The following is a 19,381-nucleotide window of genomic DNA, read 5'->3' as shown; positions in this document are numbered from 1 at the left end:
TAGGCATGTATATTTGAAAATGCTTTGGTCACTTCTTCTTGTTATAAGTTTGTCATGAAAAGATATATGTAGAAGTAAATTCATTAATGCATTATATTTTAAAGAAAAAAGTGAGAAAGCATTTTCATACCTTCATATATTTATCTTACAGGATGTTAATTTCTCACTCTCAACATTTTACTTTTTTAACATAATTAACTATTAACAAGAATTTTACATACTTATTACTACACACGCATGCGCAGATGAGCGCGTATAAGTCTTTCTATGGAAAATTTAATACTATCCAGCCGGTAGCTGTGAACACTTGGGCAGTTAAAATTTTTTGCATAATTGTCATTTTCACAACGATTATATGTAAAAAGTAGAATCGGATTGGCTATTGAATAAAAACAATGATTTATTGTTGTCTATCGACGGATGTATTCAAAGTTATGTATGTACATGTAATTAGCGAATGACGTATAAAGACTAGCGATAAATTTATTCTTGAGTGAAATATACATATGTTTAAATAATTCATCAAATATAAGTTGGAAGAAACAATAAAACATTTTTTTCAAATTTTGATCAAAGGTCGTATAAAATATCTCGATTAATTCTATTTCCACTAATCATTACTGCAAAATATATTTTTAAAGTTTGAATCCTAAAATGGGATATCATATACGACCATGAGATATTCTAATTTTTTCCTCTTATAAAACGCTACCACTTGCGACGATTACAACTATTCGACAGAGGAAAATATATATATTTATAATCCTTCTCCGATTCTACTTTAACAAAGATCAATACAATTTTTATTTTTATACTGTTATTCTTCTTCCTTTTCCTTTCTTTATTTTATTTGCATGCTCTCCCTCTTTCTCTGGTCCTAAGAAATTAATTTTATTCTAATGGCAGAACAAGACTTTCAAGTTTAGCTGTATCCAATATATTAGTCTCAATCAACATGATCTATATAAATTTAATACGATGTTTATCGTCTAAGAAATTTGTGAATTACTTCGGAATGTATATTTATGTAAATAACTTTTTTGAACTTACAATTAGTTTATTGAACAACAAAGCAATGAAAAAGTTGCACGATTTACATATTCGCACGAGCAATGCATTCCAAAGAGGCGGTAAATTCATTTTATTCTTTTTATGGCAGACCTCTAAATATATGCAAGCTAAACAAATTTATTTTTATATACTAACTTAATTTTTATATACTAACGATAAACTCGTATTTGTCAATGAATGGAACGTTTTAAAAACTTGAATTAGTCGTTGCAACAGTAAGATATGTCATAAAAAATATCTTTCAGGTTTTTCAATGATATAGCATTTTGTTTAAACAGAATGTACTTATTATCAGGAAACTGGACATATTTACATAAGGAAAACGCATATAATATTCCTTCTTTGCACTGAAAACAATGATCAGTCACATTAGAGAGCAATTGCAGGCCTACATACGATTTGTACGCGAATTGCACTGCCCTATAAGCGTAACTTCTTCGACATTTAGACTTATTCATCTTTAAATATATATATGTAAACAAATTGCATTAAATTCGATAATTAAACATAATAGTTCAACTGTCAGAATAAAAGACAAACAATGTAGGACATAATTTTTACAAAGATTTTGCTGAATCTAAAATGGAAGATCCAACGTTTTCTTCGATTATTTATATGTATCTCGTTATAAACGATTCCACTGTTAATTCAATATCTTCTACATCATTAAAATTTATTATGCAATGCTTAGAAATTAAAAAGCGGACCTATATCCGCCATTTCGGTATCTTCCATATTATTTGAACCTACAACGTGATGCCTAGAAATTAAAAAGTAACTTTTCAAGCATAGAAGTGCATATTTCAAATGAGTAATACATAATTACCGTTGAATTTACATATAAGATATTTTTGTTTTTCAAGATGGTGAATGAAATATCAAATTTTAAAATACCTATGTTGATGAAAATGAGACGCTGTATGGAGATGGGCATCGGGTGATCTCGATGACAAACTGTGAAGACTTCCGCTAAATTCTGTATTTAATAGACCTTTACGTGGGCTTCTAGCATTCACAACTCTTGGTTGTGCACACATCTCCTCCAAGACACTGGGTGCTACGTATGTAAAGCCCTATAACCATATCATTGAATGTGCATAGTTTTATAATTTTTTAATGATTACTTCAAATACGATATATTTACAATATATCTCGAAACTTACCTGAAAGATCATATTAGCGGATTCACTTAAAGTACTTTCTACCGGTGAATCAACTGGTACAGTTGCCGTGAATTGTTCATCGAATTGCGATGTATCATCGGCACTTTTCTGCAAACATTTAAATACACATTTGCTCGCATTTATTATTGCAACACGTTTTATTGCAATCAAGGATACTCACTAATGAAGGCTTGAAAGGAGGTTCTAATTTACGTGAAATCACATCTTGCCACTTAATATGTTTGAAGAAGTTATGATTCATAATCTGCTCAGCATCATCAGGCCCAGATCCTAGTCTCTGTGACACTTGTCTCTACAATTGGTCGAATGCAAAATATATGTCGGGTTTACATTAGAATTAGGGTTAGGGGCGTGAAACCAATCTTCATTTGGATTACACATTGTCGTTATGCAATAGAGAAGACATTGACCAGTGCAAATACGATTATTACAGAATTTTACAAATAACCGTGGTAATTAGATACTCGAGAAGCTAATGACAATGATCCTAGGTTCAATAAAGAATCCGCGGTCAACGGGATAACAGGATGCGCTTTTTTCCGAAGCCCAAATCGTGCTCGACTTGCTTGGCTACGGTAGAAGTATAACTAAACTAACTCTTTGTTAAAACGTGGGATATCCACTAAGCGTAAAGACGCTAAGTAACTCGCTAAAAACGATCTCACGAGAGAATGACCCTCCGTCGCGATGATGCTGCAGAGGAAAACTATGATGGGGTGCCTTCGTTCAGAAAGTGAGGGAAATTGACGTTGCTGTTAATTGGTCAATTTCCACGTTGATGGCTAGAAAAGGATGCCAGCCGTCCTTGAGGGAAGGTTGCTAGCGGGAAGCGTCGTTCGTTCAAAAATAGATCTTCCCTATCTTCCCGTAGTTGGGACAAAGACTGTTTGTCTGTTTCAAGGACTTTAGGTAACCAGATCTTAATGTTTATAACGGCCCTCAGGCTAGCTGAACATGTACTGTGGAGATGCGTCGGCATCTGGTAACCATCATATCCGAAGAATAGGGCCTGCGTATGGTGAGCCACGGGACAGAAACCGTTGGAATGTTTACTGTCGCGTGCCGCTACAAATATTTCTTTTAAGGAGAGCTATAGAATTACTCCATACCTTTGTTAGACAAAGCGTTCATCCCGTGACCGCGGCTACGTTCGGCGATTGGTTGTCGCCTCGAGCCCAAGCTCATTATCACAAATCTCGAACAAATACAATTGGATCGAATGACGACAATTGTTTAATTACGCCTATGATAGAATTTAGATTACGGTGTTAAGGGATTTTCCCGAAGTTCCAAAGGGAAGGCTCCGATGTCCTTTCATCTCCGACATATATATTAACTTTTACTACGCATAATACAAACAATTAAGTAAATAAACAAATTACCATTATCTCGTAAAGAAGTGTTAAAGACATACCTTCAATAACTTTCGTATCAAGTCTTTTGCATCGGGTGTTAGGTACAATGGTAGACATAACTTTCCGCGCAAAATCTTCTCAATTGTTTTTCTTCTGTCATCTCCTGTAAATGGTGGCTGTAGGAATTAAAATGTATGTAGTTACGTAATTTGATTGAATTTTCATATTCTTTTACGATATTTTGTTACTTATTATTTAATCTACGTACCATTCCGGTAAGCATGTCAAACATTAAAGCACCTAAACTCCACCAATCCACTGCTTTTCCATGTCCGCTTCTCGTTAGAATTTCTGGTGCCCTAATCATGTTAATGATAATAATAATTGTAATACATACATTTTGAATTAAATCATTATAGCTTATAATTTATTTTAAATTATTTTTCTAGATGACAGACATTTGTAGGAAGAAAAATATTCGGCCGGTCAATTTACTACTGGATTGAAAATTTGAACTCGGATCTTGCGCCTGTAGACTGGTACTTACCCAATTGAACTACCTAGATCATTGCAGAATATTTTCTCCCAAATGTTTAAGTTCCAAGCTATAGGCAGCAGCCGTTTGAGATTTAAAAATTTGGTAGAAAATATTCACAGGTGGCTTAAATAGCTTAATTGGATATGTTACGTCGGGCGACACTCTACCTAGACCAGGTCACCCACCGCGGGCCAGACGGGAACCAGATATCCGCTCATACTCGCTGCGTACCCTCAATATTCTTAAGGACCCATCATAAATCCCAGTAATTTGCTAGCTAAGGTCCTTCAGACCCAACAAACATCTGTTTTCTGAAGCATTTCTAAAGACTATTGTCTACTACTGCTTGACAAGGGAAAGTTAGTTTTTCTCACGTATGATACAACTTTCCTCCCACTAACCACTTTCTCTTGAGGGCGGCTAAGATCCTTCCTAGTCCACCAACCTTCGTTTAACCAATTAACAACGAAGCCTATTTCCCTCACTCTCTTAGCCAAAATTGTCACCAACAAATCCGATGGCCCTGTGCACTAGACACACCCATCCTTAGCTTTCCTCCGCCACAGCATCGTCTCCGAAGAACACTGATTTTCCATCCTTCGAACAGTCAACATCCTTTAACCGGGAATACACCCGTAGATCAGTCACTCACTCGTCTTATACATACGCACCAGCGTAACTATCTGCTTTACAAGTTGTTAGAATAAACGGTGATTTATAACTTACTATACAGTGTTACATTCATTGAACCACCTCTGTTATCTTAGCCGAAACAGGGGAATGACTATTTCGCGGCATCGATTAACCGAATCGTAGCGAGAATTTACGCCTCTCACTGACGTGTTTTCCTAGCGACCGCGTCTCTTCGTGAACGGTCATAACAGGATAAATACCCGCCTGACAAGCGAAAGATCAGCGTTTTCGAATTCCTGTCCAGAAATCCGATCAGCCAAATAGTTTTCTCCCTACATTTTAATACTGACAATAGGATTCAGAATTAATGCAACGAAAATTTTTTACTTACATATACTCTATGGTTCCGCAAAATGTATGCGTTACTGTACCTTCTTCTATATGTTCTTTACAAAGACCGAAATCTGTTAATTTAACATGACCTTCGCCATCTAATAAAATATTTTCCGGTTTTAAATCTCTGTGAAGATAATTAATACAGTTAGATGTACATGTATATAATGATTTTTTAATAATATTAATGATTAAGGATATTGTACCTGTATATAATACCCTGATTATGGAGATGTTGCAATGCGAGTATGATCTCAGACAAATAAAAACTATAAGTACAAAAGACAAGTTATAAGTACAAAAAGCATACTGACACATATAATCTGAAGATATTAATAAGTATATAAATTTTACATACAAATAGAATAAAATACATGTATATTATTATCATCTACAATTACTTCAGAAACTAACTAATTTACCAAGCTGTATCTTCTAAGAAAATGCCTTCTCTATCTAAGTATGTGAAGAGTTCTCCTCCACAAAGATATTCCAAAATTAGATATAATTTACCACCAGTTTGAAATGCGTACATTAAATTAACGATAAATGGATGCTGGAAAAAGAATGAAGTGAATAAATGTCATATTAAAATTCACAATGAAATCTACTTACTTTTACTGCTTCCAAAATATTTCTTTCTGCCTTTGTATGAGCTGTGTCTTTTTGATTTCGTATGATAGATGCTTTCCGTAGTACCTACATAAATAAAGAACTAGAAAGCTTTTTACACGCATGTACAAATATAAAAATATTTACCTTCATAGCAAAAATACTGCCTTTGTCTTTTCCAGTCACTTTTTTAACTTGAAAGACTTTTCCATATCCACCTTCTCCAAGAATTTTACATAGCTCAAAATCTTGTGGACCAGTTTTTTCTTGGCCTGCATTAACATTCTGTTCCGATAACTGTACTCTTTCTAAATTATCAGATCTATAAAAGATTCAATTTTTTTTTTTATTTTCTAAGAAGAAAAGCAAGAAGAACGTTTGTATCGAAATTGAACACACAATTCAGCACTTTTATTATTGTTTAGAAGGTACGATTTAGCGATAAATTCGATATCATATATTTTCAAACATTTGATTACTTACTCTAATATCGTATTTACATTTGTAGTATGATTGTATTCATCCTAGAAAAAAGAAAACACATATCAGATTTGATACAACGATCTAAAATCTATGAAATTTGACAAGAAACAAACTTCTCTATTTTCGACGATATCATCGTCCGACTCGTCTTGACTTATGGAGTCCCCGTCGTGTAATTCTATGTCAAATACTCCAGCCATTCTTCTCACAGAGTAATCATTTAAAAAATTTTCCTGTCGAAAACTTTAATTGATTGTAATGCGTCCGAATAACGTAGATATCTACGTATCTGCGTACACACGATTGTAGATTTTATTTCCCTTTATTTGCGTGTTCCACACTGATTTTTTGATGGGTAGATTAAACTATCTATATATAATCGTGAACTATCAAATATATCTACAATTAAATGGGCTCATGAATATTCCTTACTTTTTTCTTTTCTATCTTATGACAAAATAATCAGGAAGAAATATGGAAAATTTTAAAAAAGAAACACGAGACGATTCAAGTATATACTCTGGACACAAACTATGGTCCAACGTGAATGCCAACTGCATTCTAGCACATAGGCATATGTATGTTTATGGTGAAGCATGAAATATATAGAAATTTTAAAAAGGTTTTGTTCTACATTTGAAAATAAAAATAAGCTTAGAACTACCCTAAAACTTTTCATTAATTTGAATTTACATAATTTTGCGCTTTTAATAATGGATTCTATAATAACAATAATTTCTACTTCTATAAATTGGTCCTTAGCTCAATTTAAAATATCCGTTTAGAAAGGAAATATTAAATTGAAATAAAGAATTGTTATTTAATTCAACGTGACCTTATATTAGAAACAATTTCTTTCGTTTCTTTTAATTCTTTTACATTTTTAAATATTTTGACGATATGCATATTTTTAAATGAATAAAAAGTGAAAAGGTTTATCGATGCGACATCTATAATAAGTAGCTAAGGTAAGTGTAAACACATAACCGACACTAGCATGGCACTAAGCTGAATTTGAATGGCAACAATGGAAGAATCTGGTCTTAACGCAAATACAATTTGTGCCTGCAATATAACTAGATATAATACAACCGTGATATAAGCCCACCTAATTGATATGGTTTCTTATAATTTTATGAAATATTTGTTCATTCTTATGATAAATGATCATAAACAGTTGTACGAACATTGAATTAAATCATAGTGCAGTGTAACATGTGTATGTGCGTATGATATGCGTATATAGCGTAAGTTTGTTTCATATTTATATAAATCTTTATATTTTCATATCTTATTTTTGCGTGTAATAGAATTGTTTGCAAACAAGTTGTTTTAGGTCATAGCGATGGTGTAATGTGTCATAGTCGAATGTTAATGTATATAGCGGTGTTGCCGTATTGTTCATTGTATATGGCTAGTAAATTAAATATACTGTAGAGTGAAACATCTATATTATTTAGTTCTGTTTGATTTATGTCCGTGCTGAATGTCTACCATATAATATCAAAGTAAGTTTACGATTTATTAATTTTTCGAAAAAAATATTGTTAAATTACATAGTAAAAATCAATATTAATTCTAAATGAAAAATAAAATATTGGTTAAATTAAATTAGTAATTATTTATATCTGCAGTAATACATTTATATTATCATATCATGTTGGTTATAATTAGTCGGCTTTATATTTACTTGTTTCTAACAGTATTTTTGTTTGGAACTCTGCTTAGAACAGTTTGTAATTGTATTAATATGTATTGTTTATTGTTTTATATACATATGTATATGAATTCCAAATAATATTTTATTACAATTATAGGATGTATATATCACCAATTTATGTTAAATACAAACATTTTACCAAAATACTTGAAATACATTCTATTGCTATAAATAACTTTTTCCTTTTCTTTTAGTAGTCATTTAATTTAAAAAGAATGTCGATTCCACCATATTTATTGGGCCCAAACCCTTGGGCCACGATGATGGCTCAACAACAGGCTCATGCTCAGTTAGCTGCAGCTCAGGCTCATGCTCAAGCAGCTGCACATGCACAAGCTGCACATCATGCTCATATGCAAGCAATAGCTGGACCCCCATTGCCACAAATGCCTAAACAACCTGAAGTTTTGTCAGAAGATAAACTTCAAGAAAAAGGTGCTTAAAAATTAACATCTTTCGAATTAAAAAAAAAAAGTAAAATTATTACAATATAAATTTAAAGATTTATGATACGATATTTATATAAAGCTGAAATTAATTTAATCTTTTGTATATTGGTGTTATATTATAAATTATATATATATATATTAATTATATTAATATATTATAAATATTTATATATTTTATGTAATTTTAGCTCAAAAATGGCAGCAACTTCAATCAAAAAGATTTGCAGAGAAAAGAAAGTTTGGTTTTGTGGATGCTCAAAAAGAACATATGCCCCCGGAACATATAAGAAAAATTATTAGAGATCATGGAGACATGAGCAGTCGGAAATATAGACATGATAAACGTGTTTATTTAGGGTAAGTAAATGGATATATTTGAACTTTGATGTCTTTCATAAAGTGAAAGAAAGATTAAACAATTCCTCTGTTTAATTAATTCCGTTTCAGAGCATTAAAATACATGCCTCATGCAGTTATGAAACTTCTAGAAAATATGCCTATGCCTTGGGAACAAATTCGAGATGTAAAGGTGCTGTATCATATCACAGGTGCAATTACATTTGTGAATGAAATTCCTTGGGTTATTGAACCTGTATATATTGCACAATGGGGGTAAGCTGAAAAAAATGTTAAATTTGTTTGCATTTATGCAATATCCAATAAGAAATAAAGCGTGTGCGTGTGTGTGTAGTATATATATACATATTCTATTTTTATTATCTAGTACAATGTGGATTATGATGAGGAGAGAAAAAAGGGATCGTAGGCATTTCAAAAGAATGAGGTTTCCGCCCTTCGATGACGAAGAACCTCCGTTGGATTACGCAGACAACGTTTTGGATGTAGAACCATTGGAAGCTATTCAAATTGAATTGGATTCAGAGGAGGATGAATCCGTGGCATTATGGTTCTATGAACATAAACCACTTGTTGGGACAAAGTAGGTGTTAAATATTGTTTGAATTAATTACAGACATTTCATTACATCTATTTATATCATATAGTTAGTATCATATGATGAATTGCGTAGGGGTCCTGAGATCAGCTAACATGTGAGTTGATGGCTATAGTAATTCGTCAGTCTTATCCGAGATGAGTACTACGAGTTACTATTAGCTGGACAAAACGCTAAACTGAATTATTGCTTTGTGTATGAAATACATTTTACAATGTAAATATTGTTTATCAAATCTTGTTTAATTGCTAATAACATTACAGACACGTAAATGGATCTACTTACCGAAGGTGGAATTTGACTTTACCACAAATGGCGACTTTATATCGTTTAGCTAATCAATTATTGACGGATTTGGTTGACCATAACTTTTTTTATCTCTTTGACCCGAAGTCGTTTTTTACTGCGAAGGCATTAAATATGGCTATACCAGGTGGACCAAAATTTGAACCATTGGTGAAAGATTCAAATGCGGCTGATGAAGATTGGAATGAGTTTAATGATATTAATAAAATTATTATTAGACAGCCTATAAGAACAGAATACCGCATTGCGTTTCCTTATTTATATAACAACATGCCACATTTTGTACATTTATCGTGGTAAGTAATAATATCATTCAATAAATATGTACAATAAATAATTCCACATAAGTTTTGAGACTTGTCTATGCTTAGTACATTAAAGTCTTACTAGCAGCGTGGTAAAGAAATGTAGTGGTGATTGTTATTCGTATCCTTTGTAAAGTATAAAAGGCAACTGCTGAAATCACCTACAGTCTTTGTAAAAATTTTTAAAATATGACAGTATGTAATTTGATTTTCTAATGAAATCCTCAAATGATATTTACAGGTATCACGCACCAAATGTTGTTTATATAAAAACCGAAGATCCTGACTTACCTGCATTTTATTTTGATCCCTTGATTAACCCTATTTCTCACAGAAATTCCCTCAAGGTAAATAGCATGATATATAGTGTATAATTAATTGGAGTATTCGTTAAATCGGTAGAATGCATGAATTACATATGTTTTTTTAGACTGTGGAACCACAAATCGAAGATGACGAAGATTTTGTGCTTCCTGAAGAAGTGCAACCTTTCCTTCAAGAAACTCCATTATATACAGACAACACAGCAAATGGTATAGCTTTATTATGGGCACCAAGGCCATTTAATACCCGTTCCGGCAGAACAAGAAGGGCCATTGACATTCCTCTAGTGAAATCTTGGTATAGAGAACATTGTCCACCAGGACAACCTGTTAAAGTTCGAGTTAGTTATCAAAAGTTGTTGAAATACTTTGTGTTGAATGCACTGAAACACAGACATCCTAAACCACAAAAGAAACGTTATTTGTTCCGGTCGTTCAAATCCACGAAATTTTTCCAAACAACTACAATTGATTGGGTCGAAGCTGGTTTACAAGTCTGTAGACAAGGATATAACATGTTAAATTTACTAATTCACAGAAAAAATTTGAATTATCTTCATTTAGATTACAATTTTAACCTGAAACCAGTAAAAACTCTAACGACGAAAGAAAGAAAGAAATCTAGATTTGGAAATGGTGAGTCATTGGTTTAAATACATAAAAACAATGTATACATTTTACGAATTTCGACATAAAGTTTTTGGTCTTTTAACTTTTTTCAGCTTTCCATTTGTGTCGTGAGATTCTCCGTTTGACGAAATTGATCATCGATTCTCACGTACAATATCGTTTGAATAATGTTGATGCATTTCAACTCGCGGATGGTTTGCAATATATTTTTGCACACGTTGGTCAGTTAACTGGAATGTATCGGTATAAATATAAACTAATGCGACAAATCAGGATGTGCAAAGACTTAAAACATTTAATTTATTATCGCTTTAATACGGTAAGGATGTTAGATTAAATCGTGTGCTATTATTAATATCATTTAAATAAAATAAACGGATCATTGGTTACTTTTGATATGTGAATGAATAGGGTCCTGTCGGGAAAGGTCCTGGATGTGGATTCTGGGCACCTGGCTGGAGAGTATGGCTTTTCTTTATGAGGGGTATTACTCCATTATTGGAAAGATGGTTAGGGAATTTGTTGTCTAGGCAATTCGAAGGTCGCCATTCAAAGGGAGTCGCGAAAACTGTAACGAAACAGCGAGTAGAGTCGCATTTTGATCTTGAGCTAAGAGCATCAGTGATGCACGACATTGTAGATATGATGCCAGAGGGAATCAAACAGAATAAAGCCCGAACAATACTTCAGCATCTTAGCGAGGCGTGGAGATGTTGGAAGGCTAATATTCCGTGGAAGGTTCGTCTATCATAATTAATTTCCGATTTCTTTACTTATTGCTAATGATTTCTGTTTAAGACTTATTACGGTTTCTTTTCTCTAACTACTTTCCGTAGGTTCCGGGATTACCAATACCGATCGAAAATATGATTCTTCGTTATGTTAAAATGAAGGCAGATTGGTGGACCAATACTGCGCATTATAATCGAGAACGTATTAGACGTGGTGCTACCGTGGATAAAACTGTTTGTAAAAAGAATCTTGGACGTCTCACCCGACTTTATCTGAAAGCCGAACAAGAACGACAGCATAATTATTTGAAGGTACAGTAAGAAATGAACAGTTACAAAGTACACTCTTCGTGTACTTATCATATGTCTTCTAAAATTTAATCATTAATTTATAAACATTTCGTCTGTTGTGCACGCAGGATGGTCCGTATATTTCCCCAGAGGAAGCTGTAGCTATATATACTACAACTGTACATTGGTTGGAATCGAGAAGATTTGCTCCTATACCTTTCCCACCATTGTCTTATAAACATGACACCAAGCTTTTGATATTAGCTTTGGAACGATTAAAGGAAGCATATAGTGTCAAATCGAGGCTTAATCAAAGTCAACGCGAAGAACTCGGTTTGATAGAACAAGCATATGACAATCCTCATGAAGCACTGTCTAGAATTAAACGTCATCTTCTCACCCAAAGAACGTTCAAAGAGGTAAAATTTTGTTCTTACTTTTTTGAATTACTTACTTTTTTTTAAATTACTTATCTTTTCTAACCTCCACATTTTGGATTTGTTCATTATTACAAAACTTACACGTGTTCCTTTTGTAGGTGGGAATAGAATTCATGGATCTTTATAGTCATCTGATTCCCGTTTACGACGTCGAACCGCTTGAAAAAATTACGGATGCCTATTTAGATCAATACTTGTGGTATGAAGCAGATAAGCGAAGATTATTTCCACCATGGGTTAAACCTTCAGATACAGAACCACCTCCTCTATTGGTATATAAATGGTGTCAGGGTATCAATAATCTACAAGATGTTTGGGATGTTAGCGAAGGGGAATGTAATGTATTGTTGGAATCAAAATTCGAGAAACTGTATGAAAAAATCGATTTGACGTTATTGAATAGAGTGCTTCGATTGATCGTTGATCATAACATAGCCGATTATATGACTGCAAAGAATAACGTTGTCATAAATTACAAGGTATATCCTTTATTTTATTAGAGAGCATGTATCGATTCTTTTTAAAGTTAAATAGAAAGAAAAATATAATATATGCGATTGTTTCTAGGATATGAATCATACTAACAGTTATGGAATAATTAGAGGATTACAATTTGCGTCTTTTATAGCGCAATATTATGGTCTGGTATTAGACTTGTTGGTTCTTGGATTACAAAGAGCTAGTGAAATGGCTGGCCCACCCCAAATGCCAAATGATTTTCTAACTTTTCAAGACGTAGCTTCAGAAACAGCACATCCTATTAGGTTATATTGCAGATATGTAGATAGAATACATTTGTTTCTGAGGTAAGATTTTATATCTTATCGTTCGACGAATCGTTTTATTCTTCATGTATACAAAACATAAATTTCTGTCTATTTTTGATCAAGTTGTTGGGATGTCAGTTGACGTTTAATTTTATATTCTATGTTAATAGGTTTTCTGCCGATGAAGCGAGAGATCTAATTCAGAGATATTTAACGGAGCATCCAGATCCTAATAATGAAAATATCGTTGGTTATAATAATAAAAAGTGTTGGCCCCGAGATGCGCGAATGCGTCTTATGAAGCATGACGTTAATTTGTAAGTAAATAATGATTGAATGATTCTTTAATTCTTTTTGTCATTTCATTTACCGTAGATTAATCTTGAATTCATTTTGTTTTTCTTCATTTTTTTTAAATTTCTTATTTTCTTATTTCCAGAGGTCGCGCTGTATTTTGGGATATTAAAAATCGTTTACCCCGTTCCACGACTACGATACAATGGGAAAATAGTTTTGTTAGTGTATATAGTAAAGATAATCCTAATTTGTTATTTAATATGAGTGGATTTGAGTGCAGAATTTTGCCAAAATGTAGAACTACGCACGAGGAGTTCACGCATAGGGATGGTGTGTGGAATTTACAAAACGAAATTACAAAAGAAAGAACGGCTCAGTGTTTCTTGAGAGTCGATGATGAAAGTCTGCAACGATTTCATAACAGAGTTAGGCAAATCCTTATGGCTTCTGGATCCACAACCTTCACGAAGATCGTTAACAAATGGAATACAGCTTTAATTGGACTCATGACCTACTTCCGCGAAGCTGTGGTGAACACACAAGAACTTCTAGATTTATTGGTTAAATGCGAAAATAAAATTCAAACGCGTATCAAGATTGGTCTTAATTCAAAAATGCCTTCGCGATTTCCACCGGTAGTGTTTTATACACCGAAGGAATTGGGTGGGCTTGGAATGCTTTCGATGGGACATGTACTTATACCTCAGGTAGATTACTATTTTTAAAAATTTCTTCGGTAGCTAATTCTTTCAGACACTTTCAAATACAACATATATAATATAACTATAAAATGTTATAGTCGGATTTAAGATGGTCGAAACAAACCGACGTTGGTATTACGCATTTTCGTTCAGGCATGAGTCACGATGAAGATCAATTAATTCCAAACTTATATCGGTACATTCAACCCTGGGAATCCGAGTTTATAGATTCCCAACGAGTATGGGCGGAATATGCGTTGAAGCGACAAGAAGCCAATGCACAAAATCGTAGACTTACTTTGGAAGATCTTGAAGATAGTTGGGATCGTGGTATCCCTAGAATAAATACACTGTTCCAGAAAGACAGACACACTCTTGCCTACGATAAGGGTTGGAGAATACGTACAGAATTTAAACAGTATCAGGTACTGTCTCACGTATTTTATTGCAATATCAATCTTTGCGTGTATCTTATTTATGCATGTGAAAATATTATATTTTTTATACGTAATTGCAGGTCTTAAAACAAAATCCATTCTGGTGGACCCATCAACGTCATGATGGTAAATTATGGAATTTAAATAATTACCGAACAGATATGATACAGGCTCTTGGCGGTGTAGAGGGTATTTTGGAACATACTCTCTTTAAAGGGACATACTTCCCAACATGGGAAGGTCTCTTTTGGTAAGATTTTGTAATTTTTTGAAATCATAATAGGGAATAACTTAGTTAACTTGGCAGAGAATTAATAATCGTGAATATAAACATGCAATTAGCTTTGCAATTAGTTTTGCAAGCAAAACAACACTGCAAGCCAAAGAGTGAAAAAACAGATTTAATAATTGCAAATTTAAGTGTACATACATACTTTACTCGTTTAATATATGTATCCATGTTTATTGAAACAAAGAAGATTGATTTCTCCTTTCTTCGCTTTTCTTTTCTTTTAGTTTTAATTTATTTCAAAATTTTAAAATTGGTAAAAGAATCCATAATTTGTTACTTGTCGTTTCTTTTACTTAGGGAGAAAGCATCTGGATTCGAAGAATCTATGAAATATAAGAAACTGACTAACGCTCAAAGGTCTGGTTTAAATCAAATTCCAAATCGTCGATTCACTTTATGGTGGTCACCAACTATTAACAGAGCAAACGTGTACGTTGGTTTTCAGGTAATATTTCATCATGTTAATGGATTATAATTATTTGATGGATCATAATCAGAGGTATATTCTTGACATAAGTGGATCGTTTATTTATCATTAGGTACAACTGGATTTAACAGGAATATTTATGCATGGTAAAATTCCAACGCTAAAGATTTCGCTAATTCAAATATTTCGTGCTCACTTGTGGCAAAAAGTACACGAATCGATAGTGATGGATCTTTGTCAAGTTTTCGATCAAGAATTGGATGCATTGGAAATCGAAACTGTTCAAAAAGAGACCATTCATCCTAGAAAATCGTACAAGATGAATTCTTCCTGCGCCGATATTTTGCTTTTCTCTGCATATAAGTGGAATGTCTCTAGGCCATCGCTACTCGCTGATTCAAAGTAAGTAGTCACATTTTTTTTAGCTTTCTATATAAATTTCGTATTATCGTACTTAGAACTGAGCTCAGTATCTATTATTAATAATTCATTCCTTTAACAGAGATCTTATGGATAATACTACCACACAAAAATATTGGATAGATGTACAGCTTAGATGGGGAGATTATGATTCTCACGATATTGAACGATATGCTAGGGCCAAATTTTTAGATTACACAACAGACAATATGTCTATTTATCCATCACCAACAGGGCTATTAATTGCTATCGATTTGGCTTATAATTTACATAGGTATATATTTTTAAGTATTTGTATTCAGTAACGCTATACTGAAATTCGCAGAAATTGACTGATCGATGATTATTGAGGAATAATGTCTCTCCATTGCATCAACTGTTCAGTCCATAATTGTCTTATTTTGTTCGTATACTTCGGATACAGAGTCGGAATGCATTCTCTTTACTGGAATGCATTCCTTGAAAGTCAAATGGACAAATTGAAACGCGCGTGTTAGAGTCAAAAGACGGTAGGCGATTTTTCCTCCATCGCTACTCGAAAAAATAATCGTAACCGGTCAATATCCGTGAATACAAATGTATTATTCACTGCAGGAATATCTTGTAAACATAGCAATTTTGTTTATTAGCGCCTATGGTAACTGGTTCCCAGGATGTAAGCCTCTTATACAGCAAGCAATGGCAAAAATAATGAAGGCTAACCCGGCTTTATACGTATTGAGAGAACGCATTCGAAAAGCATTGCAACTTTATTCATCGGAACCTACAGAACCATATCTATCTTCACAAAATTATGGGGAACTCTTTTCAAATCAAATTATTTGGTATTTCTATCTCTTTTTATATATTTTCATTAGTATGAAACAAAAATATACACTTATATTAAAGATCTTTCATTTTTCGAATCTATTAGGTTTGTCGATGATACTAACGTTTACCGTGTTACAATTCATAAAACATTTGAAGGTAATTTAACGACAAAGCCTATAAATGGAGCTATCTTCATTTTTAATCCTCGGACTGGCCAATTATTTTTAAAAATTATTCATACTTCTGTTTGGGCTGGTCAAAAGCGTTTAGGTCAGGTACGTAATATGCATTCAGCATACTCATTATAATTAAATTTGAAAATTATATTATATTAAAAAAATAGTTAATGTTGTTAAAATTGCGTCTTCATGTAACAGTTGGCAAAATGGAAAACTGCTGAAGAAGTAGCTGCACTTATTCGATCTTTACCGGTTGAAGAACAACCTAAGCAGATTATAGTAACGAGAAAGGGAATGTTGGATCCCTTGGAAGTGCATTTACTCGATTTCCCGAACATTGTTATAAAAGGATCGGAGCTCCAATTACCATTCCAGGCTTGTTTGAAAGTCGAAAAGTTTGGTGACTTAATATTGAAGGCAACAGAACCTCAAATGGTGTTATTTAACTTGTATGATGATTGGTTGAAAACTATTTCATCGTACACGGTAATTATTATTAATAAATGTTTTCCTCTTCTTCTTCCATCTCTGTTTATTTTTATCCTATTATGAATTATGAATCATTTTATTTATTTATTTATTTATTTATAGGCTTTCTCACGTTTGATTCTTATCCTTCGCGCATTACATGTCAACACTGAGAGAACAAAGGTTGTTTTAAAACCTGACAAGACAACCATAACAGAACCACATCATATATGGCCTTCTTTAACAGATGATGAATGGATTAAAGTCGAAGTACAATTAAAAGATCTTATTTTAGCAGATTATGGTAAAAAGAACAAGTACGTACAATATCTAATCTTTTTCTTTCTTTATAACAATATGTACAAAGTATGACTGTAGAGTAACTGGAAATTTTGTATTGGTCTCAGTGTAAACGTTGCATCGCTGACACAGTCAGAAATTCGAGATATCATTTTGGGTATGGAAATTAGTGCACCATCTGCACAACGTCAACAAATCGCTGAAATAGAAAAGCAAACAAAAGAACAATCGCAGCTTACAGCGACAACTACACGAACAGTAAATAAACACGGGGACGAAATTATTACAGCAACAACTTCTAATTACGAAACGCAAACGTTTAGTTCTAAGACTGAATGGCGAGTAAGAGCAATTTCAGCTACTAATTTGCATCTTCGGACCAATCATATATATGTATCGTCTGATGACATTAAGGAGACTGGTTACACTTATATTTTGCCAAAGAATGTTCTTAAGAAATTTGTTACCATTTCGGACTTGAGAGCGCAGGTATGTCTCTCTTATGAAATAATTGATTTAATAAGTATACATATATGTACAGCTCAATATCAGAGAAATTATGGATAATATCTAATTAATCTTTCCTTTTTCTTCTTTCTCTTTTATATAGATCGCGGGGTATTTATATGGGATTAGTCCACCAGATAATCCACAAGTTAAAGAAATACGATGTATAGTTATGGCTCCACAATGGGGTACCCATCAAACTGTTCATTTGCCTAATACACTTCCGAATCATCAATATCTCAAAGAGATGGAGCCTCTTGGTTGGATTCATACTCAACCTAACGAGTTGCCACAATTGTCACCGCAGGTTAATATTATATTGTTGGATACATGTTTATTAAACGAATTTGGTTTAAGGCTATTCTTTGTTCTATGATACATTGTATTATATATTGTGTTAATACGGCATTGTTTTATTAGGATATATCTACGCATGCTCGAATAATGGCAGAAAATCCAATTTGGGATGGAGAAAAAACTATCGTTATTACTTGTAGTTTTACGCCAGGATCTTGTTCTCTTACGGCATACAAATTAACACCTAGGTTCGTATTTCGAACAAAATGTGGTTGTTTATCATTATCTTTAAATATCTCGCGATTCCTCTGATTGTTGTCAAATTATACATATGTTTATGTTTTAGTGGCTTCGAATGGGGAAAGCAAAATACCGACAAAGGAAATAATCCTAAAGGCTATCTACCGAGTCATTATGAAAAAGTACAAATGTTATTGTCTGATCGTTTCCTTGGATTTTTCATGGTTCCGAGTCAAGGGTCTTGGAATTATAACTTTATGGGTAAGATATATGTGGTTGATTTGATTACTCTCATTTGTCGATAGCTGAATATTATACTTTACAATCTTATCATTATCTTTTTCGGTAATCACAGGTGTGAGACATGATCCAAATATGAAATATGAGCTGCAATTGGCGAATCCGAAAGAATTCTATCACGAAATTCACAGACCTGCCCACTTTTTGAATTTCTCTAGCTTGGAGGATGGAGAAGGCGTTGGAGCCGATAGAGAAGATGTATTTGCATAAATGGATGAAAGCGAAAGAAGGGACCGAGGTGTAATGAATTATGGAGTTCATGGCAAAGCAACGATGACATTTACCTGTTTAATACAAACAATACAGTTTATAACAAAGTTGGAAACTCATAGTACATGATGTTTGATAAATAGGTTCGGTATAGTATTACTTTATATATTAATTACTTTGTACTGTATTTTAATAGCTTCGTAGAATAAAAAAAAAATATATATATATATAATGTGTGTTTAATTAGATGTACAACATGTATACTATACATATAAGAAAAATGTACAAAATGTTTATCATATTTAACATA

At 33.1% G+C, this 19,381-nt stretch overlaps 2 protein-coding genes across 4 annotated transcripts; one reads left to right on the top strand and one right to left on the bottom strand.

The window, feature by feature from the left end:
- Positions 1–159: 159 nt before the first annotated feature.
- LOC117211619 (ribosomal protein S6 kinase beta-1-like) lies at positions 160–6,829 on the bottom strand. The gene is made up of 13 exons (XM_033455712.1): positions 6,383–6,829; positions 6,270–6,310; positions 5,934–6,108; positions 5,790–5,873; positions 5,597–5,730; positions 5,381–5,443; positions 5,173–5,301; positions 3,879–3,969; positions 3,670–3,786; positions 2,416–2,547; positions 2,235–2,342; positions 1,966–2,144; positions 160–1,831 (listed from the first exon to the last, which is right to left on the bottom strand). The coding sequence occupies exons 1-13, from the start codon at positions 6,467–6,469 to the stop codon at positions 1,759–1,761; spliced, it is 1,413 nt and encodes a 470-aa protein (XP_033311603.1). The 5' UTR covers positions 6,470–6,829; the 3' UTR covers positions 160–1,758.
- Positions 6,830–7,679: 850 nt separating this feature from the next.
- Positions 7,680–19,302, top strand: LOC117211717 (pre-mRNA-processing-splicing factor 8). Of its 3 annotated transcripts, none has more exons than XM_033455900.1 (30): positions 7,680–7,777; positions 8,187–8,424; positions 8,627–8,795; positions 8,886–9,050; positions 9,163–9,378; positions 9,657–9,995; positions 10,246–10,351; positions 10,435–10,963; positions 11,050–11,276; positions 11,369–11,695; positions 11,794–12,000; positions 12,108–12,398; positions 12,518–12,898; positions 12,987–13,225; positions 13,357–13,503; positions 13,626–14,190; positions 14,283–14,609; positions 14,702–14,871; positions 15,211–15,358; positions 15,453–15,742; positions 15,843–16,034; positions 16,390–16,584; positions 16,674–16,845; positions 16,948–17,235; positions 17,341–17,534; positions 17,625–18,006; positions 18,128–18,331; positions 18,445–18,569; positions 18,668–18,822; positions 18,917–19,071. In XM_033455900.1, the coding sequence occupies exons 2-30, from the start codon at positions 8,205–8,207 to the stop codon at positions 19,069–19,071; spliced, it is 7,125 nt and encodes a 2,374-aa protein (XP_033311791.1). In that variant the 5' UTR covers positions 7,680–7,777; positions 8,187–8,204. The 3 variants fall into 3 exon arrangements, with proteins under 3 accessions (XP_033311791.1, XP_033311792.1, XP_033311793.1); XM_033455901.1 differs by having other exon boundaries at positions 7,715–7,777; positions 8,184–8,424; XM_033455902.1 differs by lacking the exon at positions 7,680–7,777 and having other exon boundaries at positions 8,205–8,424; positions 18,917–19,302.
- Positions 19,303–19,381: the final 79 nt, after the last annotated feature.

This window comes from Bombus bifarius, unplaced genomic scaffold (genome assembly GCF_011952205.1).
Source record: "Bombus bifarius isolate JDL3187 unplaced genomic scaffold, Bbif_JDL3187 scf7180000008240, whole genome shotgun sequence".
Classification (NCBI taxonomy): domain Eukaryota; kingdom Metazoa; phylum Arthropoda; class Insecta; order Hymenoptera; family Apidae; genus Bombus; species Bombus bifarius.
This window is presented reverse-complemented; position numbering and strand designations above follow the sequence as displayed.